Source organism: Lutra lutra, chromosome X (genome assembly GCF_902655055.1).
Source record: "Lutra lutra chromosome X, mLutLut1.2, whole genome shotgun sequence".
Lineage (NCBI taxonomy): Eukaryota > Metazoa > Chordata > Mammalia > Carnivora > Mustelidae > Lutra > Lutra lutra.
This window is the reverse complement of record NC_062296.1, coordinates 15,953,373-15,974,855: the sequence shown is the minus strand read 5'-3', so window position 1 is coordinate 15,974,855 and position 21,483 is coordinate 15,953,373. Positions and strand designations below refer to the sequence as shown.

The following is a 21,483-nucleotide window of genomic DNA, read 5'->3' as shown; positions in this document are numbered from 1 at the left end:
AAAACAGCAAGGTACAGAAGAGTGTATGCAGAGTGATTCCATTAACAAAAAGGTTTTAAAACATGTATTTGCTGGGAAATGATTTTTCCCCCAAATGAATATACAGGACACTCTAAGCTGTTTACCTTTGGAGAGAGGCATTAGGCACGAGAGAGAAGGGGGCAAGTTTTAATGGCATGCCTTTCTGTACCATCTGATTTTTTTGTTTTTGCCACATACGTATAGCGTCTTTGTTTTTCCTTTTTTAAATAATATTTGATTTGTAGGTTATTTTGAGATATTTCTAGGTAGATTTGAACATTGCTAGTGTTATTTTTCAAAATACTCCAAATAAGTGCCAAGTTTTACAAACCAGAACTTCCCCTTGGTTTTTCATCAGACTCTGGATTTGCCCGCTGATGCTTTTAATCATAATGATTTCCTGTTAAGTGTAAAGTTATAACAAATTTGTGATGGAATGATTGGACACTGCTACTCAAGGACTGAAAATCTAATACCCCAAAGGTCCTTTGGTAATTTATAAATATAAATGAGATTACACATTCTATTTCAACTCTAAAAACCCCATAAAATTGTAATTTGACTTTACATGTACAATAAAAAGTAAAGTATCCATTTAGTAGAACAGCATCACACTGGAAAAAAATACAGTCATAAAATTACCTCTTACATTTTTCTGGGGACAGAGAAGCAGAAGAGAATGAGATTTAAAAAACAAAAACAAAAACAAAAACCACTACCAAAAACAGGGTGAGACAATCATTTATTTATTGGACAGGGCAAGGCCATTTAGAGAGAGGAAACATATCCAAAAGAAGGTGTTTAGCTTGGTGTTACAGGCATCGATGTTCACAACAAACAACACTACTCAATACATCATGGAAACAGGCCACATACAACCAGGAAGATGCTGTCATGCCACTCAAAAATAAGCCACAGTGCTTAGGAAACAATCATTAGGGAGTTACAGAGCATCATGGTCTCCAATCCGCCGATCTGCATTTTCTGTGGCTGGGCCACTAGCCCATAGCATTTGGCTGGTTCCCTAGTTATTAAGAAGTCTCTTCCTATATTTTAGAGAGCCGTCCAAGAGTGCACACTTCTGAAAGTCACTAAAATGGCAGTTAACTGCAGGCTTAACTAGCTTACATCACTACATTTTGGGGGGGGGGGGCAGGTGGGAAACTACCCTAGGTAGTCATGGACTGTCTCAAAGCATTATAAATAAAATTCTGAGTTTAATCCATTTAGCACTGTTATGATGCACCCAAATCACCTTTAGTTCTATGGTACATATTGGAAAAAGAAAACAGAAATTCACTGGAGGACACTGAAGAAGAAATTTGGGAAGCTCACCTGGCCCGAGGTATACAAGCTGCTAGCAAAGTTAGACGCACCTGAAAACTATGTCAATTATCTGCCAAATCCTCAGGCATAATTTTTACTAGGACTTTCCTGACTGGGCAGGCAAAGATTTCCATATCTATTCTAGAGACTAGGCAAAATATTATAAATAGTAGTATATCATGAGTGCTTGGTTACAAGGGAAAACCATTCAGCCTAAGATTGATGAAGAAACACGGCTAAGTGTTTGGCCCTCCCTACTCCCCATCTACTGATTTGACAAACCACTTCCTTCCACAGCGATCACAGTTCTCATCAAGGGGAGAAGTTCTCACTCCACACAGAACACAAAACTATACTTGGGAAGCCAGTCACTAAAGACCAGATATTGTATGAATCCATTCATAATAAATGACCAGAATAGGTGAATCTATAGAGGCAAAAAGCAGTTTAGTGGTTGCCCAGGGCTGGGAGGCACTGGGCCAGGGGGATAGGAGAGGCACCCGCTAAAGGGTACAGGGTTTCTTTTAGGGGTGATAGAAATGTCCTAAAATGCATTGTGCTAGTGGTTGCATAATTTCACAAATATATGACAAAACCACCGAACTGCACCCTTTAAATGGCTGCACTGAAGGTATGTGGATAATAAAAAAAGGAAGGCAGCCCCCAAAGAGAAGAGGCTCTTTCGAATCAAGTCATACCTGAGGAAATGGCAGGCAAGCCTGATGGGAGGAGCTTGTTTCTCATACAATATTTTGATTTAATTATCATCATATTAACCCCTGAATTCCATTTTTAACTCATTTCTAAATTACCTTAGGCTAATCAGCAGATTTCTAACTTTGTTCTCCTTAGAGAGCAGAGTCAGTGTTCCACAGATTGGGTTGGCAAAACAAAACTAATCAACAGTAAAAGCTCAACGACAAAAGAGTCTCGTGCTTTGAGGCTACGTGTTACCCAGCAGAAAAGAAGAGCTGAGGTCCATTTCTAATGGGAAAAATGTCGTCAAGCAGAAGGGCATCTTACAACTCTTGCCGAAAGCGTATTGCTTTTCAAGTCTGCAGAGTCATTCCCTTTGCACCTATACAATTCAAAGAAAGCAATGTTTTCATACCTGTACATTTCAACAAAAGCAGCCTTCTCTACAAAGAGGCGTTCAGCTCCCTGCAGATCGAAGGGCTAGCCAAATTTCCAAACCCAAAATTAGTTTCTAAAAAAAAAAAAAGTCTACTCTGTCCCCTCATCCTCATCTTCAGCAGCATCCAACAAAGATGGAAAAACTCTAAGCCTGCTAACGAATCCGAAGCTATAAAACAGTTTCTTAAATGACATTAATGGTTTTTCATTGAAGATACTAGTTCCAAATATTTAAAACATATTTGTCCCAATGCCTTTGAAGCCTACCTTTGATGAGAAGTTTCCTTTAGTTTTACTAATTTGCGAGTTTAGTATGCAATAAAATAACAGAGACTTTGAATAAGTTAAACTGGCTGATGACAAGTAATCCGTTTTCTTCAGTGATTACTACTCTACACAGGCAAGATAATTCATGAAATCATGAAGGGTCTTGTGGTCTATCTTCAACTAATCTTTAACTACTTAATCAATCGGGGAGATTTCTGACAGAGAAATGAAGAGAACACAAGTAGCTTTATAGCAAGTTAAATTTGTTAAATATATTTATGACAGAGGATTTCTGACACAAGGATTGCTCACTGCACACAGAACCCCAGAGAAGTGATGAAACAAGACAGTCGATGTTAGAAGGTATATGGGAGTGGGGGTGGGGACGAGAAGTCATGAGAAATTGAAAACCGGCAAGCAGCTGCTGAAGCAGAGCCATTTTTTAGGGGTCATAAGAAAAACTGATAAGCCACCATTTTGGTCTCTTTAGAGAAGTCCATTTGTTGTTAAAAACCAAAGACTTTTTAACTTTCATTCATGCTGCAAAATGCAGTAGTCACATTATTTCCAAAAGGATCCTAAAAACTCAAGTGCAAAAGAAATCTAAGAAAATAAATAATTACAAAATCACCAACATTTTTCAAAGAAATGTGCTCAAAACAGTGACTTTTACAAAAGATATGGGTTTGTTTTAAATGGAAAAAAGAATTCTCTCTATGAAAGATCAGACTCATTTCACAGATAACTTATACTCCACTAACGATTTGATTGACAGTGTACAAACAAGGGCCATAGACTTTTTTTAATTAGGTCTGAAAGATCAATATAATATAAATACTGATGATGGGGGGAGTGTTTTATACCCCAAACTCCAATATTCCAGCTCTGTGTCCTGTCCTGTTATGATAATTTGTAAAAATCTTAACGACGCAGTGATTCAAGTTTTCGTAACTTCAATGATGTGTTCGAGGACAATGCATCTTGATTTGAAGAGTTTGCTGTATCCGAAGGCCGGAACAGTACTCGACCACGATGATTAAATACATAAAATGATGGGTGATTCCTTAATGTGTCAAATGTCCTTAAAAGAAAAAAAAAGCATCCACTTTAGATACACCTGTACAAAAGCCTATTTGAAAACAAGCAGGCTTCTGACGAATTATGAATTTGCTATGGGTTATAGTCTTAACTAAGTTTAAATCCATGAGATCAGGAGACACATAGCGATCATACTGTGTCTCGTGTTTGTTTGTTTCTGTATAAGGAAAATAAGAAACGTGGAAAAGCAACATAAAGCTCTCAAATCTTTCTTTCCGCCACTCCTTCCAAGGTGCCTATGACTATAACACAAATAATTGCTCAGCTTTAATCACCTCTGTAAATCTTAACACTAGCTAGCCCATGCCAAATAGTCTTTAAAAAAAAAAAACAGTACATAGTTTGTATCTTTGATTATTCTCATTTGGCCCTCACTATTCAAGCAATACAATCATTTCACAGATCTGTTTCCAAGAATCTTTCAAGTACAACAACAACAAAAAAAAACCTCATTTTGGCCCTTCTGTACCTACTGTTGTCCAAACTCATATATTTTGCTACCACCTACTAAATTTATATATTTTGCTACCACCTACTTAATGCCATTCTGTTTTACTTCTTTCTTTCCTGGCCCTTTGCCTATGATTCTTGGTAGACTCTTTGTAAGAACTATAGTGGGTGGTGATAGTAGAGTATCCTTTCTTCTTTCCCAGTGAGATATGTGTAGTCGAAAAAAGTTCACAAACACCTAAGTGTATGGCTTTTAGTATTGGTTTGTTTAAACACTATTTTCCTGGAAAAAAGAGAACTCTGCCTTGATTAAAAACTCCAATCTCAAAGCCAGCCCACCTAAAATTCCAAGCATACTCCCACATATAACAGGAAGCCTGACATGTAACTATCTAAAATGTAAACTGAAAAGTAAAAGTAACAAGGGGGTGAGTTTCCTCTAACATTATTAACTATTTATTATTAATAAATAAATGTTTATTGCGAACCCTTCTGAGGACACATCGCAAAGGGTTAAAACTGCCAGGCTCGAGAAGGTAGGTAACGTCCAGAGATGGAATTGAACAAAGCTAAAGAACAACTTTATGAAAGTAGGAAATACGGAAAAGAAAAGCAAGCCAGGTTCAAGAAAATAGCTTAGAAGAAGCACAAGAGAAAACAGAAAACGGAATAACAAATATATTGTAATCCAAGAATAGGAAAGGGCCAGAGAGCAGTTTAGGTCACAGTCTAGGCTCAAGTGATAGAGGAAATGGACCGAAAACCCCTATTCTTCCAAAGACTAAGCTGGGACACGCAGATAAAAAGAGGAAAAAAATGGAAGGGCGTGGGAGGGGAGGGAAGGAAAAAAGAACGGATGACAGGAAAACATTTGAGGGAATATCTTCCTATTTACCTATATTCCCTTCCACCCATCTAACCAATAAATAATTTTAAGCAAATATAACATGACCTCTGAGTCTAATGTCAATCATCTGTCATTCAACTTCCATTTTTCGGTCGTATCAAACACTGCCTCGATATTTTGACCTCATTATTCACACAAACTGCACCATCAAAATGTAAAAGCAAATTCAACTTTTATGTACCAGAAAACATACATTTGAAATTACATAAATGAAATAAAACCCTTATGAATCGAAATGCCTATGAAAAGGGAAAGACTTACTTATTTTTTAGTTCTGAAGTGGCATCCATGTCTTTAAATTCTCCTGCAATATGAACTATACCATAACAGGTAACTGCAAAGGCCAGAAGTGTCTGAAGAACTATCTGTGAGTATAAAGATTGAGATTATCAAATAACATACAAATATTATCATAAAAATTTACAATTTTCCCTCCATCTCTTTTTAGCCTCTGACAGGTATTTCTCCCAGATCCTATCAAGGAGTTAGTTCTCGCTTTAAATAATTTGAACTCAGACACAATAAAATCTTCCATAAATTCTGTGTATCAGTGGAAAAATACTTCTAGGTATTGCTCCAATAGCAAACAGGTACTAAGCTATTCAGAACTCATTTATCAACTATTACCTGCTTCCAAGAGCAACTAAGAATTTGTTAATGTATTATTGTTAAATATCATTGAGTATGAAAAAGAATACCCCTGGACCCACCACCCAGCTTAAGAAATAAAACTACCAGTACCTTTCAAGTCCCACGTGTCGATCCCCAATTATATCCTTCACCAACCCCCTCAAAGTTAACTATTGTACTGAACTGCATATTAATCAATTCTTTAAGGCTTTTCTTTATAATTTTACCAGCTATGTATGTACCTCTAAAATGTGTATTGCTTACTTTTCCCCATTTTTGAATACCTTGGGAGATTCATCCCTGTTGTAGTATATCCTTGCAGTCATTCACTTTTACTGCATTTTATATTTCATTATATGAAAATACCACAATTTATTCATTCCACTGCTGATGGCTGTGTGGGCTGTTTTCTGTGTGCTACTTTTACAATGCCAATATAGATATCCTGCAGTAGGTGTCCTGGCACATGGGAGTAGAATCAGTGGGGGAGGGTATACCCATGTTCAACTTCATTAGGTAATACCAAAATGTCTCCCAAAGAGGTTGTGCAAGCAAAAACTTGCAATGTTTGATATTAACCAACCTGGGATTACAGACAGGCACATTTGATTTTGATTGTGATTTTTCTGTATTTTTCAAATTTCCCAATTTGTAAACAGAAGCAAGCTATATTAAACAGATATAAATGAGGGACACCTGGGTGGCTCAGCCGGTTAAGCATCTGCCTTTGGCTCAGGTCGTGATCCCAGGGTCCTGGGATCAAGTCCCACATTGGGCTCCCTGCTCAGTGGGGAGTCTGCTTCTCCCTCTGCCTGCTCTGCCTGCTGCTCCCCCTGCTTGTGCTCTCTCTCTCTGACAAATAAATAAATAAAATCTTTTAAAAAACAGATATAAATGGATTTGTGTGTGGTGTGGGGGGGTAACCTACCACACTGCAAAGGTGATGGGAGAGTGGCTTAATAGTCCCGTCCATCATAACTTTTATTACAGACAACTATAGTCAAAATTAGCCACAAGCTATTACTCTAACTTTCTAAATTAAAACTAACGTCACATGTTATACCAGCTTACACATTCCCACCACCAGTGTACCAAGACCTATTTCATATAATGCAATCACAGGCACCGTGAACAAGAATGTGGCAAATCTGTGAGTTATCATGAAGTTATGTCAAGATAAATAATGTTAAGTAATAAAATGTTAATTATAAAACTATACATATAGACATGTAGATAACTTTTTAAAAGAAAAACTCTTTTGATTAGGTAAAACTATACATAATGTAAATAAAGACCGCTGTTTATGCACAGTGGGGGAGCTGAACTACTGACATGCTCCAAACTGGTGGGAGTAGCAGCAGAACTGCTAAGCAGTGAGGTCACTTGTCATTTCTTATTTTATGGGGTCAGTTTTACTTTTTATGCTTACTGCTTGATTCTGTTTTAAAGAAGTTACTATTTTGTCACTTAAAATCCATTCGAGATAAACAAAATGATGAGTGAAGTTCACACTGTCATTTCAGCTTAAAAAAAAAAAAAACACTTCCTTGTTTTCCTTTACTTTTTCCACCTACATATATGTCCATAAACAATGTTTAGTTTTGCTTGTTCTTAGCCTTTACATAAAAAGGAACTTTGCTAAGTAAAATAAAGTCAAATAATCAACTTTTTAAGTCCATCTCAGACTATGAATAGAACAACTTCTAGAATGACTACTTAAACTACAGTTCTAGAAACCAAACAGAAATCTTTTGTTTCCAAATCTTTGGGGTTTACAATGAGTGACAAATAGTAAAGTAGTGAACAGATGTTACTTCATGTCTGGAAATTTTTTAAGAGAACAAGAACTGGTAAAAAATTATTATAAGCTATGTGGCTAATTTTTAAAATATATTTTAACGGAATATAAATGACCAACTTACATCTATTGGCAGTGATTCATCTTCCTTTTCTGTTAATCGCATATAAGAACGATCTATAAACCAGAAGCATACCATTAAGGAAATTGTAGCCCATTTTTCTTTCTTAAAATGCAAGCAAATCAATATACCAAAGAAGCGGCTGACTTATATGCTACATAAAGTAATGCTAATCCCAGATTCCTCAAAAACCTCTATCTCCTAACCAGTCAGCCCGATCTTGAACTATTTTACTTTCATCATGACCTGCTATGTCACCTTATAAAACACCGTAAGAGTGAAAGGTGAGCAAGTAGGAGGAAGAAATACCTAAACGTATTTTTTTTTTCCCTTTCGGTACTATGGGAAAACTAGAATCCTCTGAAACTAACAGTTTCTTTCACTAACTGGTCAGAGAAATCACAGTTATTTTAAAACGAATAATCCTACAGAAAATCTCAACTCTGAAATAGCACCGCCATCACGTAGTATAGATAAAGTAGTATTGGTATGGACATGCCTTTTCCTGAGAGAGTATGTTGGGGGCAGTGGTGGAATAGGAGAAGTTCCAGAACATCAATTTCTGCCTCTCTGATTAAATCATAATTCTGCTGCTGCCTTAGCCTCAGGAAGCAGCACGGTATTAAAGAAAAGGACCAGGATTTGGAAGCTGATCAGCTGGGATCATAAAACCAGCTCCTCCACTTCCTGTCACTCACTGACTTTATCTCATCAAACCTTAAGACATTCTGGTGCATTGTAACATGTATCTCAATTTCAGACTGTTAAAATGTAGGAGTGGGAGGGGGAGTGCATCTTGGAATCAAAGAAATACAGTATCTTTCTACTGCCTAACTGTCTGCAACAGTAAAATGGGGGATGATGGGAAGAGTACATTAGATACATGGTAGCCATTCTGCCATAACAAAGTTCATCGCAGCAAAGGTGAGCATGCCGTAGCACAAAGGTGTGTTATCTGCAGCTACCATCCGACATGACACAATTAGCTTCAAAGGTAAATATTAGTCTTTTTCCAACATGAGCATTATAAAGTGGTCCCACTGTAGTGACAAATGCCACAAGGCATTCTCACCTCATCAGAAACACAAAAACACAAAACCCTAATTCTAGAAAAACCTGGCACAATCCCTACTTAACAACGTGCTGTGGACTCAAAAACCCAAATTGCTGTGAGGGAACATGCAGCAACTCTTAAAAGACAATGTGTTTAGAGACATTTCTAAGTTTTATCTTACAGGTTTAACATTAGGACCGGTGTAAAAGAAACATCAATCCAATACTAAAAATAGGTTTGGCTAACTTCCTACTGTCTGTTCAATTCCTAGCCAGGTTTCTTCTTTGCATGCAGCCTAATCTGATTCGAACAGTACCTCTAACCAGGCATTTCCTCATCTGTAAAATGAAGGGGTTGGACTTCAGTGATCTCCTCGCTCGAGTACTGTAAAATTTTACAGCTGAAGCCAACTGTAGAAAATGACGCAGTACTCCACAGTATCCTGATCTCTAGGGTAGTGTTTCTCAAATGAATGTGTAGACAGATCTCCTGGGGAGCTTATTAAAATGCAGATTAGGATTCAATAAACTCTGGGGCGGGGCCTGAGTTTCTGCATTTCTAACAAGCTCCCAAGCAATTCCCTGGAGGCTGGTCCGCTGAACACCCTTGAGCAGCAAGGCTCTAAGGTATTTCCTTAACCCTCTGTCCCCCACCTCCCATCCCCAGCCTGTCTCCATGCATCCTGACATACTCTTAGCACAGCATCTATAGCACTTTATCGTGATTATTTATTGATTCCACTTGACTTTGAACTCCCTTAGGGCATCACTGTACCTCTGGCACCTAAGCGCTATTTCAACCACTTACACAAAACTGAATTTCATAAAGCAGTGTAGCACACAGGCTCTAGAGTCAAACTGCTTGTCTTTGAATCCTGGCCCCACCATCATCTCTGTCAGTTTGTGCAAGTTTCCCAGCTATGCGTGTCTCAACTTCATCTTTCAAGAGTGATAACAACAACAGCTACCTCACAGGGCTTTTGGTAGGACTGAATTAGATAATACGTGTAAAGCGCTTAGTTCAGTGCCTGGCACACAGTAAGCCATTTAATAAGCGTTAGCTGTAATATTGTTATCATTAAAGACTGGAGCTTTGGAGAAACTGTCACAAAATATAGAACACCAGGGAAACATGACAACCAAATATAATGTGATACCCTGCTTGATTTCTGGAACAGAAGACCTTATTGGAAAAACTGGTAAAATCCAAAAAGAAGTTTGACTTTAGTTAGTAGTATTATACCAGTATCCGTTTCTTAGTTGTGATAATATACCATGGTAATAGATGTTACAATGCAGGACACTGGGTGTGGGTATAGAATAACTGTACTATCTTCGCAACTTCTCTGCAAAATTTCAAAATAAAAATGTATTTAAAAAATAAAGCTCAGTTTCAGTCAGACAAATGTCAGTACATGTATGTAAAAAGTAGTTAAAATAACTGGATCATTTTAATTCTACATAATAAACAAAAGGTTTTATCTTGAAAAAAATTAGAGCTTTGAAGGAATTCACATTTCATTTTCTACTTTATTCCTGAAGATGGAAAGTAATCTAGCAAATGAATTAAGTTCAACTTTGAATTCACTTCCTTCATTCGACTAATTTATTGAGTACCTACTGTGGGAAAACATTGTGCTAGGCACAGAGATCACAGCAATGAACAAAATGGGCTGCCCTTGTGGGCTCTACAATCTAAGACAGAGGTTAGCAAACTTTTCCTTAAAGAGTCAGATAATAGGGACGCCTGGGTGGCTCAGTGGGTTAAAGCCTCTGCCTTCGGCTTGGGTCATGATCCCAGGATCCTGGGATGGAGCCCCACTGTAGGGCTCTCTGCTCAGCAGGAAGCCTGCTTCCTCCTCTCTCTGCCTGCCTCTCTGCCTACTTGTGATCTCTATCTGTCAGGTGGATAGGTAAGATCTTAAAAAAAAAAAAGAGAGAGAGTCAGATAATAAATATTTTGGGCTTTGCAGGCCATACTGTGTCTGTGTCAACTACTCAACTTCTCACTTAGAAAGGAGCCAGACAATACCTAAATGAATGGGCGTAGCTATCTATCAGGAAAACTTCATTGATGGACACTGAAACTTGGATTTTATGTAATTGTCATGGATCATGAAATGATATTCATTTGTTTTTTTCCCCCAACAAATTAAAATGTGAAAACATTCTTAGCTCACTGCAAAAACAGGAGAGAGGCTGCATTTGGCCCACACGCCAGTTTGCTGACCCCTGACCTAGTAGAGAGGGAAGACCACAAAAAACAAATCAGCCATCTCAAGACAGCTATACCTCCTCTGCTAGACTCCAAGTTTCTTCTTGATGATACAATAGTATGTGTATGTTAAAGTAGTTTTACTTTATTCTTTTAAACTTCCCAGTGACTCTGTGACACAGAAAAAGCAAGAAAATCCACCTCAATGAAGGCTCAGAGAAGGGACATGACTTGCCCAAGGTCACACAGATTTAGCGGTAAAGCAAGTTTTCAGAACCAGCCCTCCAGACTCCCAGTCCAGTGCTCTTTCTCCTGTACCACAGTGCCCCCATGAGGTAAACGGTCACTTAACTTCTCACTCTACCTGGACAGCCAGGAGTGCCCAAGATGTTGTCCACCTAGTTGTCATGGGACCATGAGCACCCGAAGTCTTCATTCTGACACTTTGCCTGCTCAGCCCCACGCTGGATCTGACATCACCTGTCCCGCATTCCCCAAAAGACTGCCTTCCTGGTCACCCCGCAGCCGGAGAGACTCCCTCTTTGCCCACCCTGCAGTCAGCTCAGAGCCCTCTCTCCCAGACACCCTCTTCCCCTTCCACCCCTGCTGCACTCTCAGGTGCCCGTCTCCTCAAACTCAGACTCCGAGCCTTCCACCGGGAAGCCCCGCGCCGCTTCTCGAAGTCACCCCCCAACTCTAAGGGCTCAAACGACCATTCCTGGGACACTCGGTCCGACACTCCCTCAGGGTGCTCCCACACACCGCCCCCGGAGTCCCACAGAGGAGCGGTCGCTGTCCCCCCGGCACTTACGCTGCGCAGCGGAAAAGGCCGCGTGGGCTAGGGCAAAGAGGCCGACGCCCACCAGCCCCTTCCACAGTGACGGCGCCATGATTCCGGAGGAGCAGCAGCCCAACAAAAGAGGCGAAGGGCGGCGGAGCTGTTCCTTCTTCCACGGGCGGGTGTCCGCGCAGCGCAGAGAGATGACGTCACCGAACCCCTGGGCGCGAAGTGCCTCAGAGGTGGAAAAACCAAAGAGCCGTGAGAAAGCGGAAGCAGGAATGCCGGGAAGAAGGGGAAAGCGACACGGAATAAGGTCCGCGAGTGACCACGAGCCGAGCTTGCGTGCGCTGTCTCTCCGTGGGGGGCGGAGCTAAGCGGAGAGCTTACCGAAGGAGGCGAAAGCGGATCAATGGGGAAGCGGAGCGGAAGGGCGCCAGCGAATGAGCGCGGGCCGCGGGGCAAGGGGCGGGGCCTGAGGAGAGGCTCGGGCGGGGTGAGGGGCGCGGCGCCGGGAGGACTGGAGGCGGAGGTTCAAGACTGGCGGCGCTGGGTCTCTACTCCTCGCAGGGGGGTTTGTTTGTTTGCTTTGCTTTTCCCTCCAGCTGGGTCCTTTGTTTTCTGCCAGCCTGTCCAGTGCTTCAGCCCTCTGGGAGCCAACACTGCTGAAGGCGGCAAGGTTGTGAAAGCGAAGAGGCGGGTGGGGTGTAGAAGAGAACAACCGGTATTTGGAACCCCAAACACGTGGCAGGCGTGGGATGCTCCGTGAAAGTTAGTTCCCTTCTCCTTACCTTCAAAAGGTCTTGAAGAAAGACTCGTGTCCCAAGGGGTGTCGTGTCATGCGGGAGGGTTTGTCCTGAAGAGAGCCAGTTTAGGGAGAAATGAAAGGGGAGGAATAAAGGACACGCAAAACGCCAGCCCATCTCGTCTATCTCCGATCAAAAAAAAGTGTACTCTCCCTCTTTGATTTGTCTGTGTCTTCTATCCCCTAAAATACACACAGTCGTTAGTGAGATTCTCCCTTTCTTTCACTCTGCTCTCCTTTGGCGAGCTTACCTCTTCATTCCCACCCCTTCAGCTACCGTCGATAACACCGTAATTCCAAAGCGACATCTCGATCTCAAATGTCTCTCTTTGGCTCCAGACCTGGATTTCCAGACCCGCTAATCGCTTATTTCTATCCTGCGGCACTTCGAACTTAATATGGCCAAGACGGAATTCATCCATTTTTCCAAACTCTGCACCAACTCCTCCAGTGACTCCTGACTGAAAGGCACAGCGTTGTAAGCGGCATGTCACAAGGTAAATGCCCTCAGTCCTGTCAGGATTCTACTTTTGAGCTGCATCAATTTTGCTAACTCTCATATACTCAAAGATGCCTATCCTGGACACGCCTTTTAAATTTGCAATCTTACCATTCCCAGCCCCCTTAGCCTGCTCTATCTCTATATCACCCTCTGAAATATTCTATAATTTACCTGTTTATTATGTTTGTTGTGTTATTATTGTTCACTTTCTCTCTTCCCCCATTGGAATGTAAGTTCCAAGAGGACAAATATTATGTTCATTATTTTTCTCTGGGCCCACTCCAATTCTTTCACCTCTAAGCCAAGATTTGACACGGTACTCAATCAATGTCAAGTACAGCGAAATGTATTCCTTACAAATGTAGGCGTATTTATAAACCGCACAATCAGGAAGAACCAGGAAATAATCTTCCTGTACTTGACAGGAAAGTGCTTCCTTCACCCCAGGAAGTGGCAAAATAGAAAAGGTAGTTGACCAGAAAAAAAAAAAAAAAGTCTTAACCCTTGGTTTTAGCTTTGATAATGGTCAAATTTAAAATAGCCTTTTCAGATATCTCATTAAATTATATCTGCTAATATTAATTTATCCAAAGCAGAAAAATCATTAGGTTTCTTAAGCGAGCTGAGGTCTGGTTCCTTTCCTTTGAAAAGATGAGGTTAAAGAAAAAAGAGAGAGCTGGTAAGAAATCTGGTATTTCTATAAGCCACCATACATTATCCTAGTCTTCAGGGTAGTGGGCAAGCATTGAATTTTGTTTGGTCCACTACAGTCTAAGTTGCATGCCCCCATTCTCTTCTTTTGAATATCTTACCCATGTGCGGAATGCAAAAGAAACTAGGCTAGTTTCGCATTTTCTAAAAATAAATGGTTAACTCCTATTCAGGGAGTGGGATTTTAATGATCTCATCTGTAGATTTTAACATGAAGGGAAGCCAAGGTATTCATTCAGAGTCATAGTTACCAAAGATTGTATCATTCAAATAAGTACCTTGGGTCCAGTCATACATTGTTTTCTAGGTTGGAGTTCATTCCAAAGGTGCAAGGTACAGCTAGGGGCAGCACTGTTTTCATGAGCTTTTAGAACAGAAGTCAAACTTCATGTGAAAGAACACTTAAATTCCTAGGTGACCCCAGAAGTGCCTTTAGTCCTAAAGAAACAGTTATTTTCCATATGCCCAGAGGATACATGATGTGGATTTGTTAAAGGCGGGGATAATGATCTCTAAAGCATTTCCGACCCAGATGTTATTTATGAAGGCGCATCACGTTTTCCCAGGATAGTCTGTTGAATAGAGAAAGCACTCCAATCCCAAATTATCTTCAAGTTAATTAATTTGGTTACATGCTACCCAACTAGGCGAGTGACTTCATACATCACTCAGATGTGCCTCCATTTCCCACACACATTCTCCCTCTTTCCAGCACGCTCTGTCCTTTCCTACCTAGTTAAAAAACCTACTTTCCCTAGGAATACGTTGCTCTTATAGGTATGTGTAAAGGAACATATCTACTGTAGGTACTAAACCTTTCTTCAAACTATTTATACTTATTTCAACCTCCCTGGGTAACTAATTCTAGAATTTTACTACCTGCTGGGTAGACTAGTATTTTCAACATTTATATTGAAATTGTATCATCTCTTTTTTATTTCTTTACAAAAATGGTGTGTATTTGTGTAAGAAGTTCAAACAATGAAACCATGTATCCCTCTTAATGCATTAGGTGGCCCCTTGGCATCTCGCGTTTTGAATCTCAGTAAATAAGACTGTGGTTACTTGATTCATATCTTTGAAGACTTGTTTACTGAAAGGTTTATACTCCTGTGGTTAAAAGTGTATGCTTTAGAAACAGATTGGGTTTGAATCCTGGCTTCTCCTTTACTACTTGGGAGATTGGGCAAGTTATTTAACTTTACAGTGCCTCAATTTCCTCATCTGTAAAGTGGAGATAATAATAGTACTTACCTGGTAAGATTGTTTTTAGGATTGAGGGAGACAACACATATGAGTTTAGAATAATCCCACTTGGGGTAGGAAGGATGCCTGGCTGGCTCACTTGGTGGAGCATAGGACTCTTGATCTCCAGGTTGTGAGTTTGAGCTCCACGTTGGGGATGGAGATTACTTCAAAAAAATAAAATCTTAAATAAAAAGAATAACCTCACATGGTGAGTACTCAGTAAATGTTAGCCATTATCATTCCTGCTGCTGCTACTGTAGAGTCTTCTAGAAATTTTTCCAGACTAAAGGAGTTCTTTATCCTTTTGGTCTTTCTTAAAACATCAGTAGCTTCTCTCCTTTGTTTATTTTAATTGCTCTTCTCTGGGCCATTTCTAGATCTACTAATATCTCTCTTGGGGTTTCATTACCACATCTGCACAAAGTATCCTAGGTTACTTGTCTGGGGCTAAAATGATTATTTATTTCAAGTAGCCTTGACACTGAAAATGACACCAAAAGTCTAATTTGCTGTTTTAGCACACTGAGCTGATAAGTTCAGGAAGTGAACATAAAACTCTAGCACTATACTGTGTCCTAACTAATATTGGGGGCTTTTTGTTGTTGTTATTGCTGTTTGTTTGTTTGTTTGTTTGTTTGTTTGAGAGAGGGAGCGAGAATGTGCAAGCATGCACATGGTAAGGGGGAGGGATGAAGAGGGAAAGGGAGAGAGAATCCCAAGCCGACTTTACTAAGCAGGGAGCCAGACACAGGGCTGTATCTCAGGACCCTGATATCATGACCTGAGCCAAAATCCAGAGTGGGATGTTTAACTGACTGAACCACCCAGGCATCCCACCAACTGATATTTGTGACCTATTCTTCCTCTCACTTCTTTTTTTTTTTTTTTTTTAAGCAGGCTCCACACCCAGCATGGAACACAATGCGGGGCCTGAACCCACGACCCCGAGATCAAAACCTGAGCTGAGATCAAGAGTCTGACGCTTTGGGGCGCCTGGGTGGCTCAGTGGGTTAAGCTGCTGCCTTTGGCTCAGGTCATGATCTCAGGGTCCTGGGTTCGAGTCCCACATCGGGCTCTCTGCTCAGCAGGAAGCCTGCTTCCCTTCCTCTCTCTCTGCCTGCCTCTCTGCCTACTTGTGATCTCTCTCTGTCAAATAAGTAAATAAAATCTTTAAAACAAAAACAACCAAAAAAAAGAGTCTGACGCTTAAACAACGCTTAACCAACTGAACTACCTAGGTTCCCCCTCCCACTTCTTGAATATAGACATTCCTTATACCACTGCCTTAAAACTGGGTCTCTTTCTACCTTCTGTTCTTTGGAGAACACATGAGCTCCTATAACTTCAATATAGCCTATATAGCTCCCACATCTTTCACTGGTCCTGACTTCATTCCTGAATTGCAGACCCTCCACTTGGACATCCCACCAGTCCCTTAAATCCAACCAGTCCAGAGCCAAGCTGTACCTCCTGCCTCCCATTTTTTAAAAAGTTTTATTTATTTATTTGACAGAGAGAACACAAGTAGGCAGAGAGGCAGGTGGGGCAAGGGGAGCAGGCTCCCCGCTGAGCAGAGAGCCCAATGCGGGGCTCAATCCCAGGACCCTGAGATCATGACCTGAGCCCAAGGCAGAGGTTTAACTCACTGAGCCACCCCGGCACCCCATGACTCCCATTTTAATGCTATTAGCACTCCTACATTTTCAGGTTGCACGGGTTTAAAACTTTGGTGTAGTCTTCTAATTGCCCTTTCTCAAGCATTCCCCATCTACCTGCCCAGTCAGTTTCCATGACAGGTTAGTCCTACCTCTGCATTAGCTGCTGAACCCCACCTCCCTTCTCCCTTTTCCATTCCTACTGCATCCGGTCAGTTAAGGCCGCCTATTCTAACCCCCCCACACCTTTTTTTCAACTTTTCTAACCTCTTAGTCAGCCTCCCCTACTGCCCATCTGTCTGCATTTCATTCATCCCCCTTTCTGCTGCCAAATTAACATTGGGGAAGTCTTGACCAGGGAAATGAATGAGTTAAAAATGTCTGCTGCATAAAGACCTTCCATAGTATGGCCTCAACTTTGCTTTCCAGCCTTTCCCCCATTTCAGGAATCAATCAATTCAGTGTTTATCAAGCATCTCCAGTGAGCCAAGGACTGTGCTAACCACTGGGCTAAACTTATCTCCACTTTTCAGTGATCAGGTATTTACTGAGCACTTACTATGTGCCCAGTACTGGGAAGTCCTCTTTCAGTTTAATCCTTGAACTGAGTCTGTGTCCCTAAGAGAATTTAATGTCATCTGCAAACATGGAGATTTCTTTGGTCCTCAGTTAAATTTGAGAGACATTCACTGATGCTCAGATGTGTTATATTTTTTAAAAAAGATTTTATTTATTTGACAGAGAGAAAGAGAGAGCACACAAGCGGGGGAGTGGCAGGCAGAGGCAGAAGGAGAAGCAGGCTCCCCACTAAGCAGGGAGCCTGATCTGGAGCTCGATCCCAGGACCCTGGGATCATGACCTGAGCCGAAGGCAGACAGTTAACTGACTGAGCCATCCAGGGGCCCCTTAGATATGTTTTATTGAATACCTCTTTGGATTAGACCTTATGCTAGATACTGTCAGTAAAGAAATAAGTAATGCCTGGTTCCTACCCTCAGAGTACCTATCCATGAGCTGCAGAGTAACAAACATGTAAATCAAGCATGACAGTATTTCATGAGGGCTAAAAGAAAGAGTTGCCCAGTGGGCTGTGGGAGCTCATACAAAGGGCCCCAGACTCAGCCTGAGGGCATCCCGGAAAGCTTAGTGACCTCTATACTGAGTTTTGTCAGAGGAGCAGAGGTTAGGTGAGGAAAGGGTTGAAGGACATCCAAGCAGAGGGAGCACATGGAAAGGCACATACACATATGAAACCACATGAAGCATTCAGGAACCCACAGAGTTCAGAATGGCTGAAGCAAATGATATTTGGGGGAAAAGGGTGGGCTATGAAGGGAAGAAGCGGTAGGGAGTCGGGGCTCAGGGAGCATCACAGGTCAGGCTAAGGAGCCAGAACTGACGACAGTGGGGTCACTGGAGGGTTTGGAGCAGGGCTGTGCTATATATAATCAGATTTGTGCTTCAAAAAGATCCCTCTAGTAGAAGTGTGGGAGGACAGTTGGTAGAGGCCAAGGCAGAAGTCAGCAAACCTTTCCCGTAAGACCAGCCAGTAAATAGTTTAGGCTATTTGCAGATTCTACAGTCTCTTTGGCAGCTACTCAACTGTGCCTTGTAGTGCAAAAGCCACCACAGACCATTAGTAAACAAATGGGCACGGCCGTGTCCAATAAACCTTTACTGATGGACACTGAAATGTGAATTTCACGTCATTTTCATGTGTCACAAAATGTTCTTCTTTTGACTTTTGTACAACCATTACAAAAAATGTATAAAACATTCCCAGTTTCAGGCCATACCGAAATGGGTGGCAGACTGGATTCCGTTGGCTGTACGTTGCTAATCTCTGGACTAGCAGATGGGAGTGTAGAGAATGTAGGCAACTCTTTGGAGAAGTTCATTTCTGATGGGGAGACAAAACTAATGTGGTAGTGGTGGCAGGTATAGACAGTGGCCCATTTCTCCGAAGAGATCTGGAAATGGTTTTGGAAAACAGGAAGAGACAGTGGGCCAGTTTTGTAAGAAATGAGTCCTGGTAGGATAAAAGGTACAGCACAGGAAATATAGTCAGTGGTATTGTAATAGTGTCACATGGTAAGAGATGACAGCTACCCTTGCGGTGAACACAGCATAACATATAGACTTGTGGAATCACTATGTGGCACTCCTAAAACTGATAATGTGACACTGTATATCCACTAGACTTCAATTAAAAGAAAGCTAGTGGACAAGGAGCCATTGAAGTTGGTGGAGGGAGATGATGGTTGGAGTAGATCCTGGAAGAGGCAAGTAGGAGGTGATGGAATGCAGAGCACAGATTGCAGCGTATGTTTCATAAGGGAAGAGGAAACATATCTTTCACTGAGCTTGGAAGGGAGGAAGAAAGGTGGGGTCCCCACAGGATAGCTAAGTAGATGGCAGGGTAAGGAAGGCGAGGACCATCTTCTTGAGGATCTTGATTTTCGCAGTGAAAAAGGAGACCAGGCTCAAATTCCAGGTGATTTATCAGTATGGACATTGAATCAGCTGGGATGAAGGCAGGGCTGGGGCGGGGGGTGGATGCTGTGAGCCAGATGCCCACATCCTCCGTGAATGTACAGGAGAGATGAGGAAATCATTAGGGGACAAGGAATGGAGAGTGTTAGAGCTTAAAATGAGGGCTGGAGGAACGAGGAGCTTGGAACAACAGTGGGGAAGTGAGCTGAGTGGCAACCTCTTCAGGCCACAGGATACAGGGTGGGAGTTGCACGTAGGTATTGTGCGTGTGTAAGCAGGATGGTGACACAGCACCGCCTGAAACAGCCGCAGAGCTCGTGATGTCCTGAGTGAGATTCAAGTAGCTGTTAAAGGAGGACATCTTGGGGACATCAGTGCAGCAACTGGTTTGGGTTGAGCGAGGGGTACATTCTCAGGTGAGCCAAAACTCATGGGGATTGGCCCATTTGGTAGAGTTACTGCCCCATCAGGATTCCTCCCAGAACTGGATATAAAGAGGTGGCTGGGTGGCAGGGTATGGGGGGTGGGTAGCTGCTAGGTCGCTGGGGCCTGTGGATAAAAGTAGAGTCTGGCGCTTGAAAATATTTGCTTACTGGTCAGGCAAGCAATCTCTGACTTCAAGTTTGTTTGTTTGTTTCTTTTTTAATTCCAAACACTCAGAGACTGAAAAATGATTTTGTGCTGAGGAAAAACAGCCTGAGAGTAGGTGGTTAGGCCTGAAGAAACAAGTAAATGAATTTGGTGGGTCTTCTGGGGTGATCAAGCTAGGTCTGGGGAGGGGTCAGTGGGAAGACTGAGAAGGATCCTCACCTGGGTTTCTTAAAGGCCAGCCCTGTGTGCACAGGGCAGTGTGGTTAGGCTGGAGCCAGGGTATAGGGGACAGGCAGGCATGAATTTCTTGGGAAAGTGCAGATAGTCCCAAGTACTAACAGGAGAAAATGGGCTTCACAATCCCTAGGACAGTTCCTGACCTGCTAGGGACAGAATTTGGAGTTGAACAACCTGTTCTAGGTCTTTTTTTTTTTTTTTTCTTCTTAAGCTCTCTATCCTCACAGAACTTAAAGAGATTAAAATGAAGAGCCAGTTAACAGGAGGGAATCCAGAATGGGGTAGCTTGGAGTTACCTGGATGTTATTTGTCTTAGCAAGGGGGTGATATAGCATTTAAGAATCAGGACATCTAGGCAGAATGATAGGAATTGGATTGATAGTACCATTGATAGTATGCAAAATTTGAGAAGGAATTCATGTTTGTAAGGGGGAATCGAGTTCACTTCAAAGCAGTTCTAGTTTTTGAGCTTGGTAGGCCCTTCAACAGGATGTGATCAGTATGCCTCCGCCACTAGAGGCCTGAAGGGAGAGTGACAGGTCAGGGCTGGGGATTTGTAGTGCATTCATGTAGAGGTAGAAATGAAGGTCCAGAGAGAACAAAAAGCCCACACAGACTAAGGTGTGATTTGATAAGTATGGAGAAAATAGGAAGCCACTGTTCTCCAAGAGGTGAGAACTGTGAATCTTTCCCTGTGGGTGTGAGGCGTGGAAAGGCTGAGAGTAGAGAAAATACTCTTGGAGGAAGAGAGATGAGAGATGGTGTCAAAGGTGACTTCCCAGCTGGGGAAATCTGCATCGTAACAGCAGGAAAAAAGGAGCAAGGAGAGAAAGAAATGCACCACACCTCAAAAGATTTCCTCTTTGGGAAGGAGAGGAGTGGTTTAAAGCTTGGGTAAGTTTGAGCACACACTGAATCTTCTTTGCGAGATGGACGAGTGTCTCTGTACAGGTTCCTGATGTGAGAAGATGACTCGCATCTCGGGTGGTTTACATAAAAGGAAAACCGAACGTACAGACACACTCATATTCCTTGCCTTTGAGTCAATTCTTTCATGAACTACTACAGTGTTGGTTTTTGCCCAGTGAGGACAGAACAAGGAGAATCCGATTTAAATTACAGAGATGGAGTTCTAGGCGTCCCCCAAGGGGACAACTTCTTATCCAGTTAAGAGACACTGGGGGACAATATTGAGATGGGTTATGAAAGCTCGATTCCCCTGAGAGCTCTAAGAATAGGACCAAAGTAGACCTAGCTCGATCCGCCTCTGCTTGATTAAGCCGAGCTGAGGTTTCTTTTCCAGAAAGCCGTGGGCTGGATGCGACAGCCTTTCGTTCCCTGGAAGCCCCCGAGTGTGCGTATCCGAGTCTGGGGGAGCCGGTGCGGTGGAGGCCCGAAGGGCAAAGGGATGGGGCCGAACCAGCTGGGAGTGTCGCGTCCCCT

The 21,483-nt window shown here is 42.0% G+C and overlaps 1 protein-coding gene across 1 annotated transcript; it reads right to left on the bottom strand.

Annotated features, from left to right (window-relative positions):
• Positions 1–744: 744 nt before the first annotated feature.
• Positions 745–21,019, bottom strand: MMGT1 (membrane magnesium transporter 1). The gene is made up of 7 exons (XM_047716592.1): positions 20,990–21,019; positions 18,516–18,689; positions 12,945–13,064; positions 11,832–12,171; positions 7,756–7,808; positions 5,465–5,568; positions 745–3,829 (listed from the first exon to the last, which is right to left on the bottom strand). The coding sequence occupies exons 1-7, from the start codon at positions 21,017–21,019 to the stop codon at positions 3,670–3,672; spliced, it is 981 nt and encodes a 326-aa protein (XP_047572548.1). The 3' UTR covers positions 745–3,669.
• Positions 21,020–21,483: the final 464 nt, after the last annotated feature.

Bases quoted from the DNA above. Each gene is read 5' to 3' on its own strand.
- MMGT1 (XM_047716592.1), bottom strand. From the start codon at position 21,019: ATGCGAGTCATCTTCTCACATCAGGAACCT. The intron at 7,809-11,831 runs GTAAGTGCCGGG...TCTGGTTTATAG, and splicing joins GGCCTTTTCCGCTGCGCAGC to ATCGTTCTTATATGCGATTA. The intron at 5,569-7,755 runs GTAAGTTGGTCA...TTATACTCACAG, and splicing joins ATGAATCACTGCCAATAGAT to ATAGTTCTTCAGACACTTCT.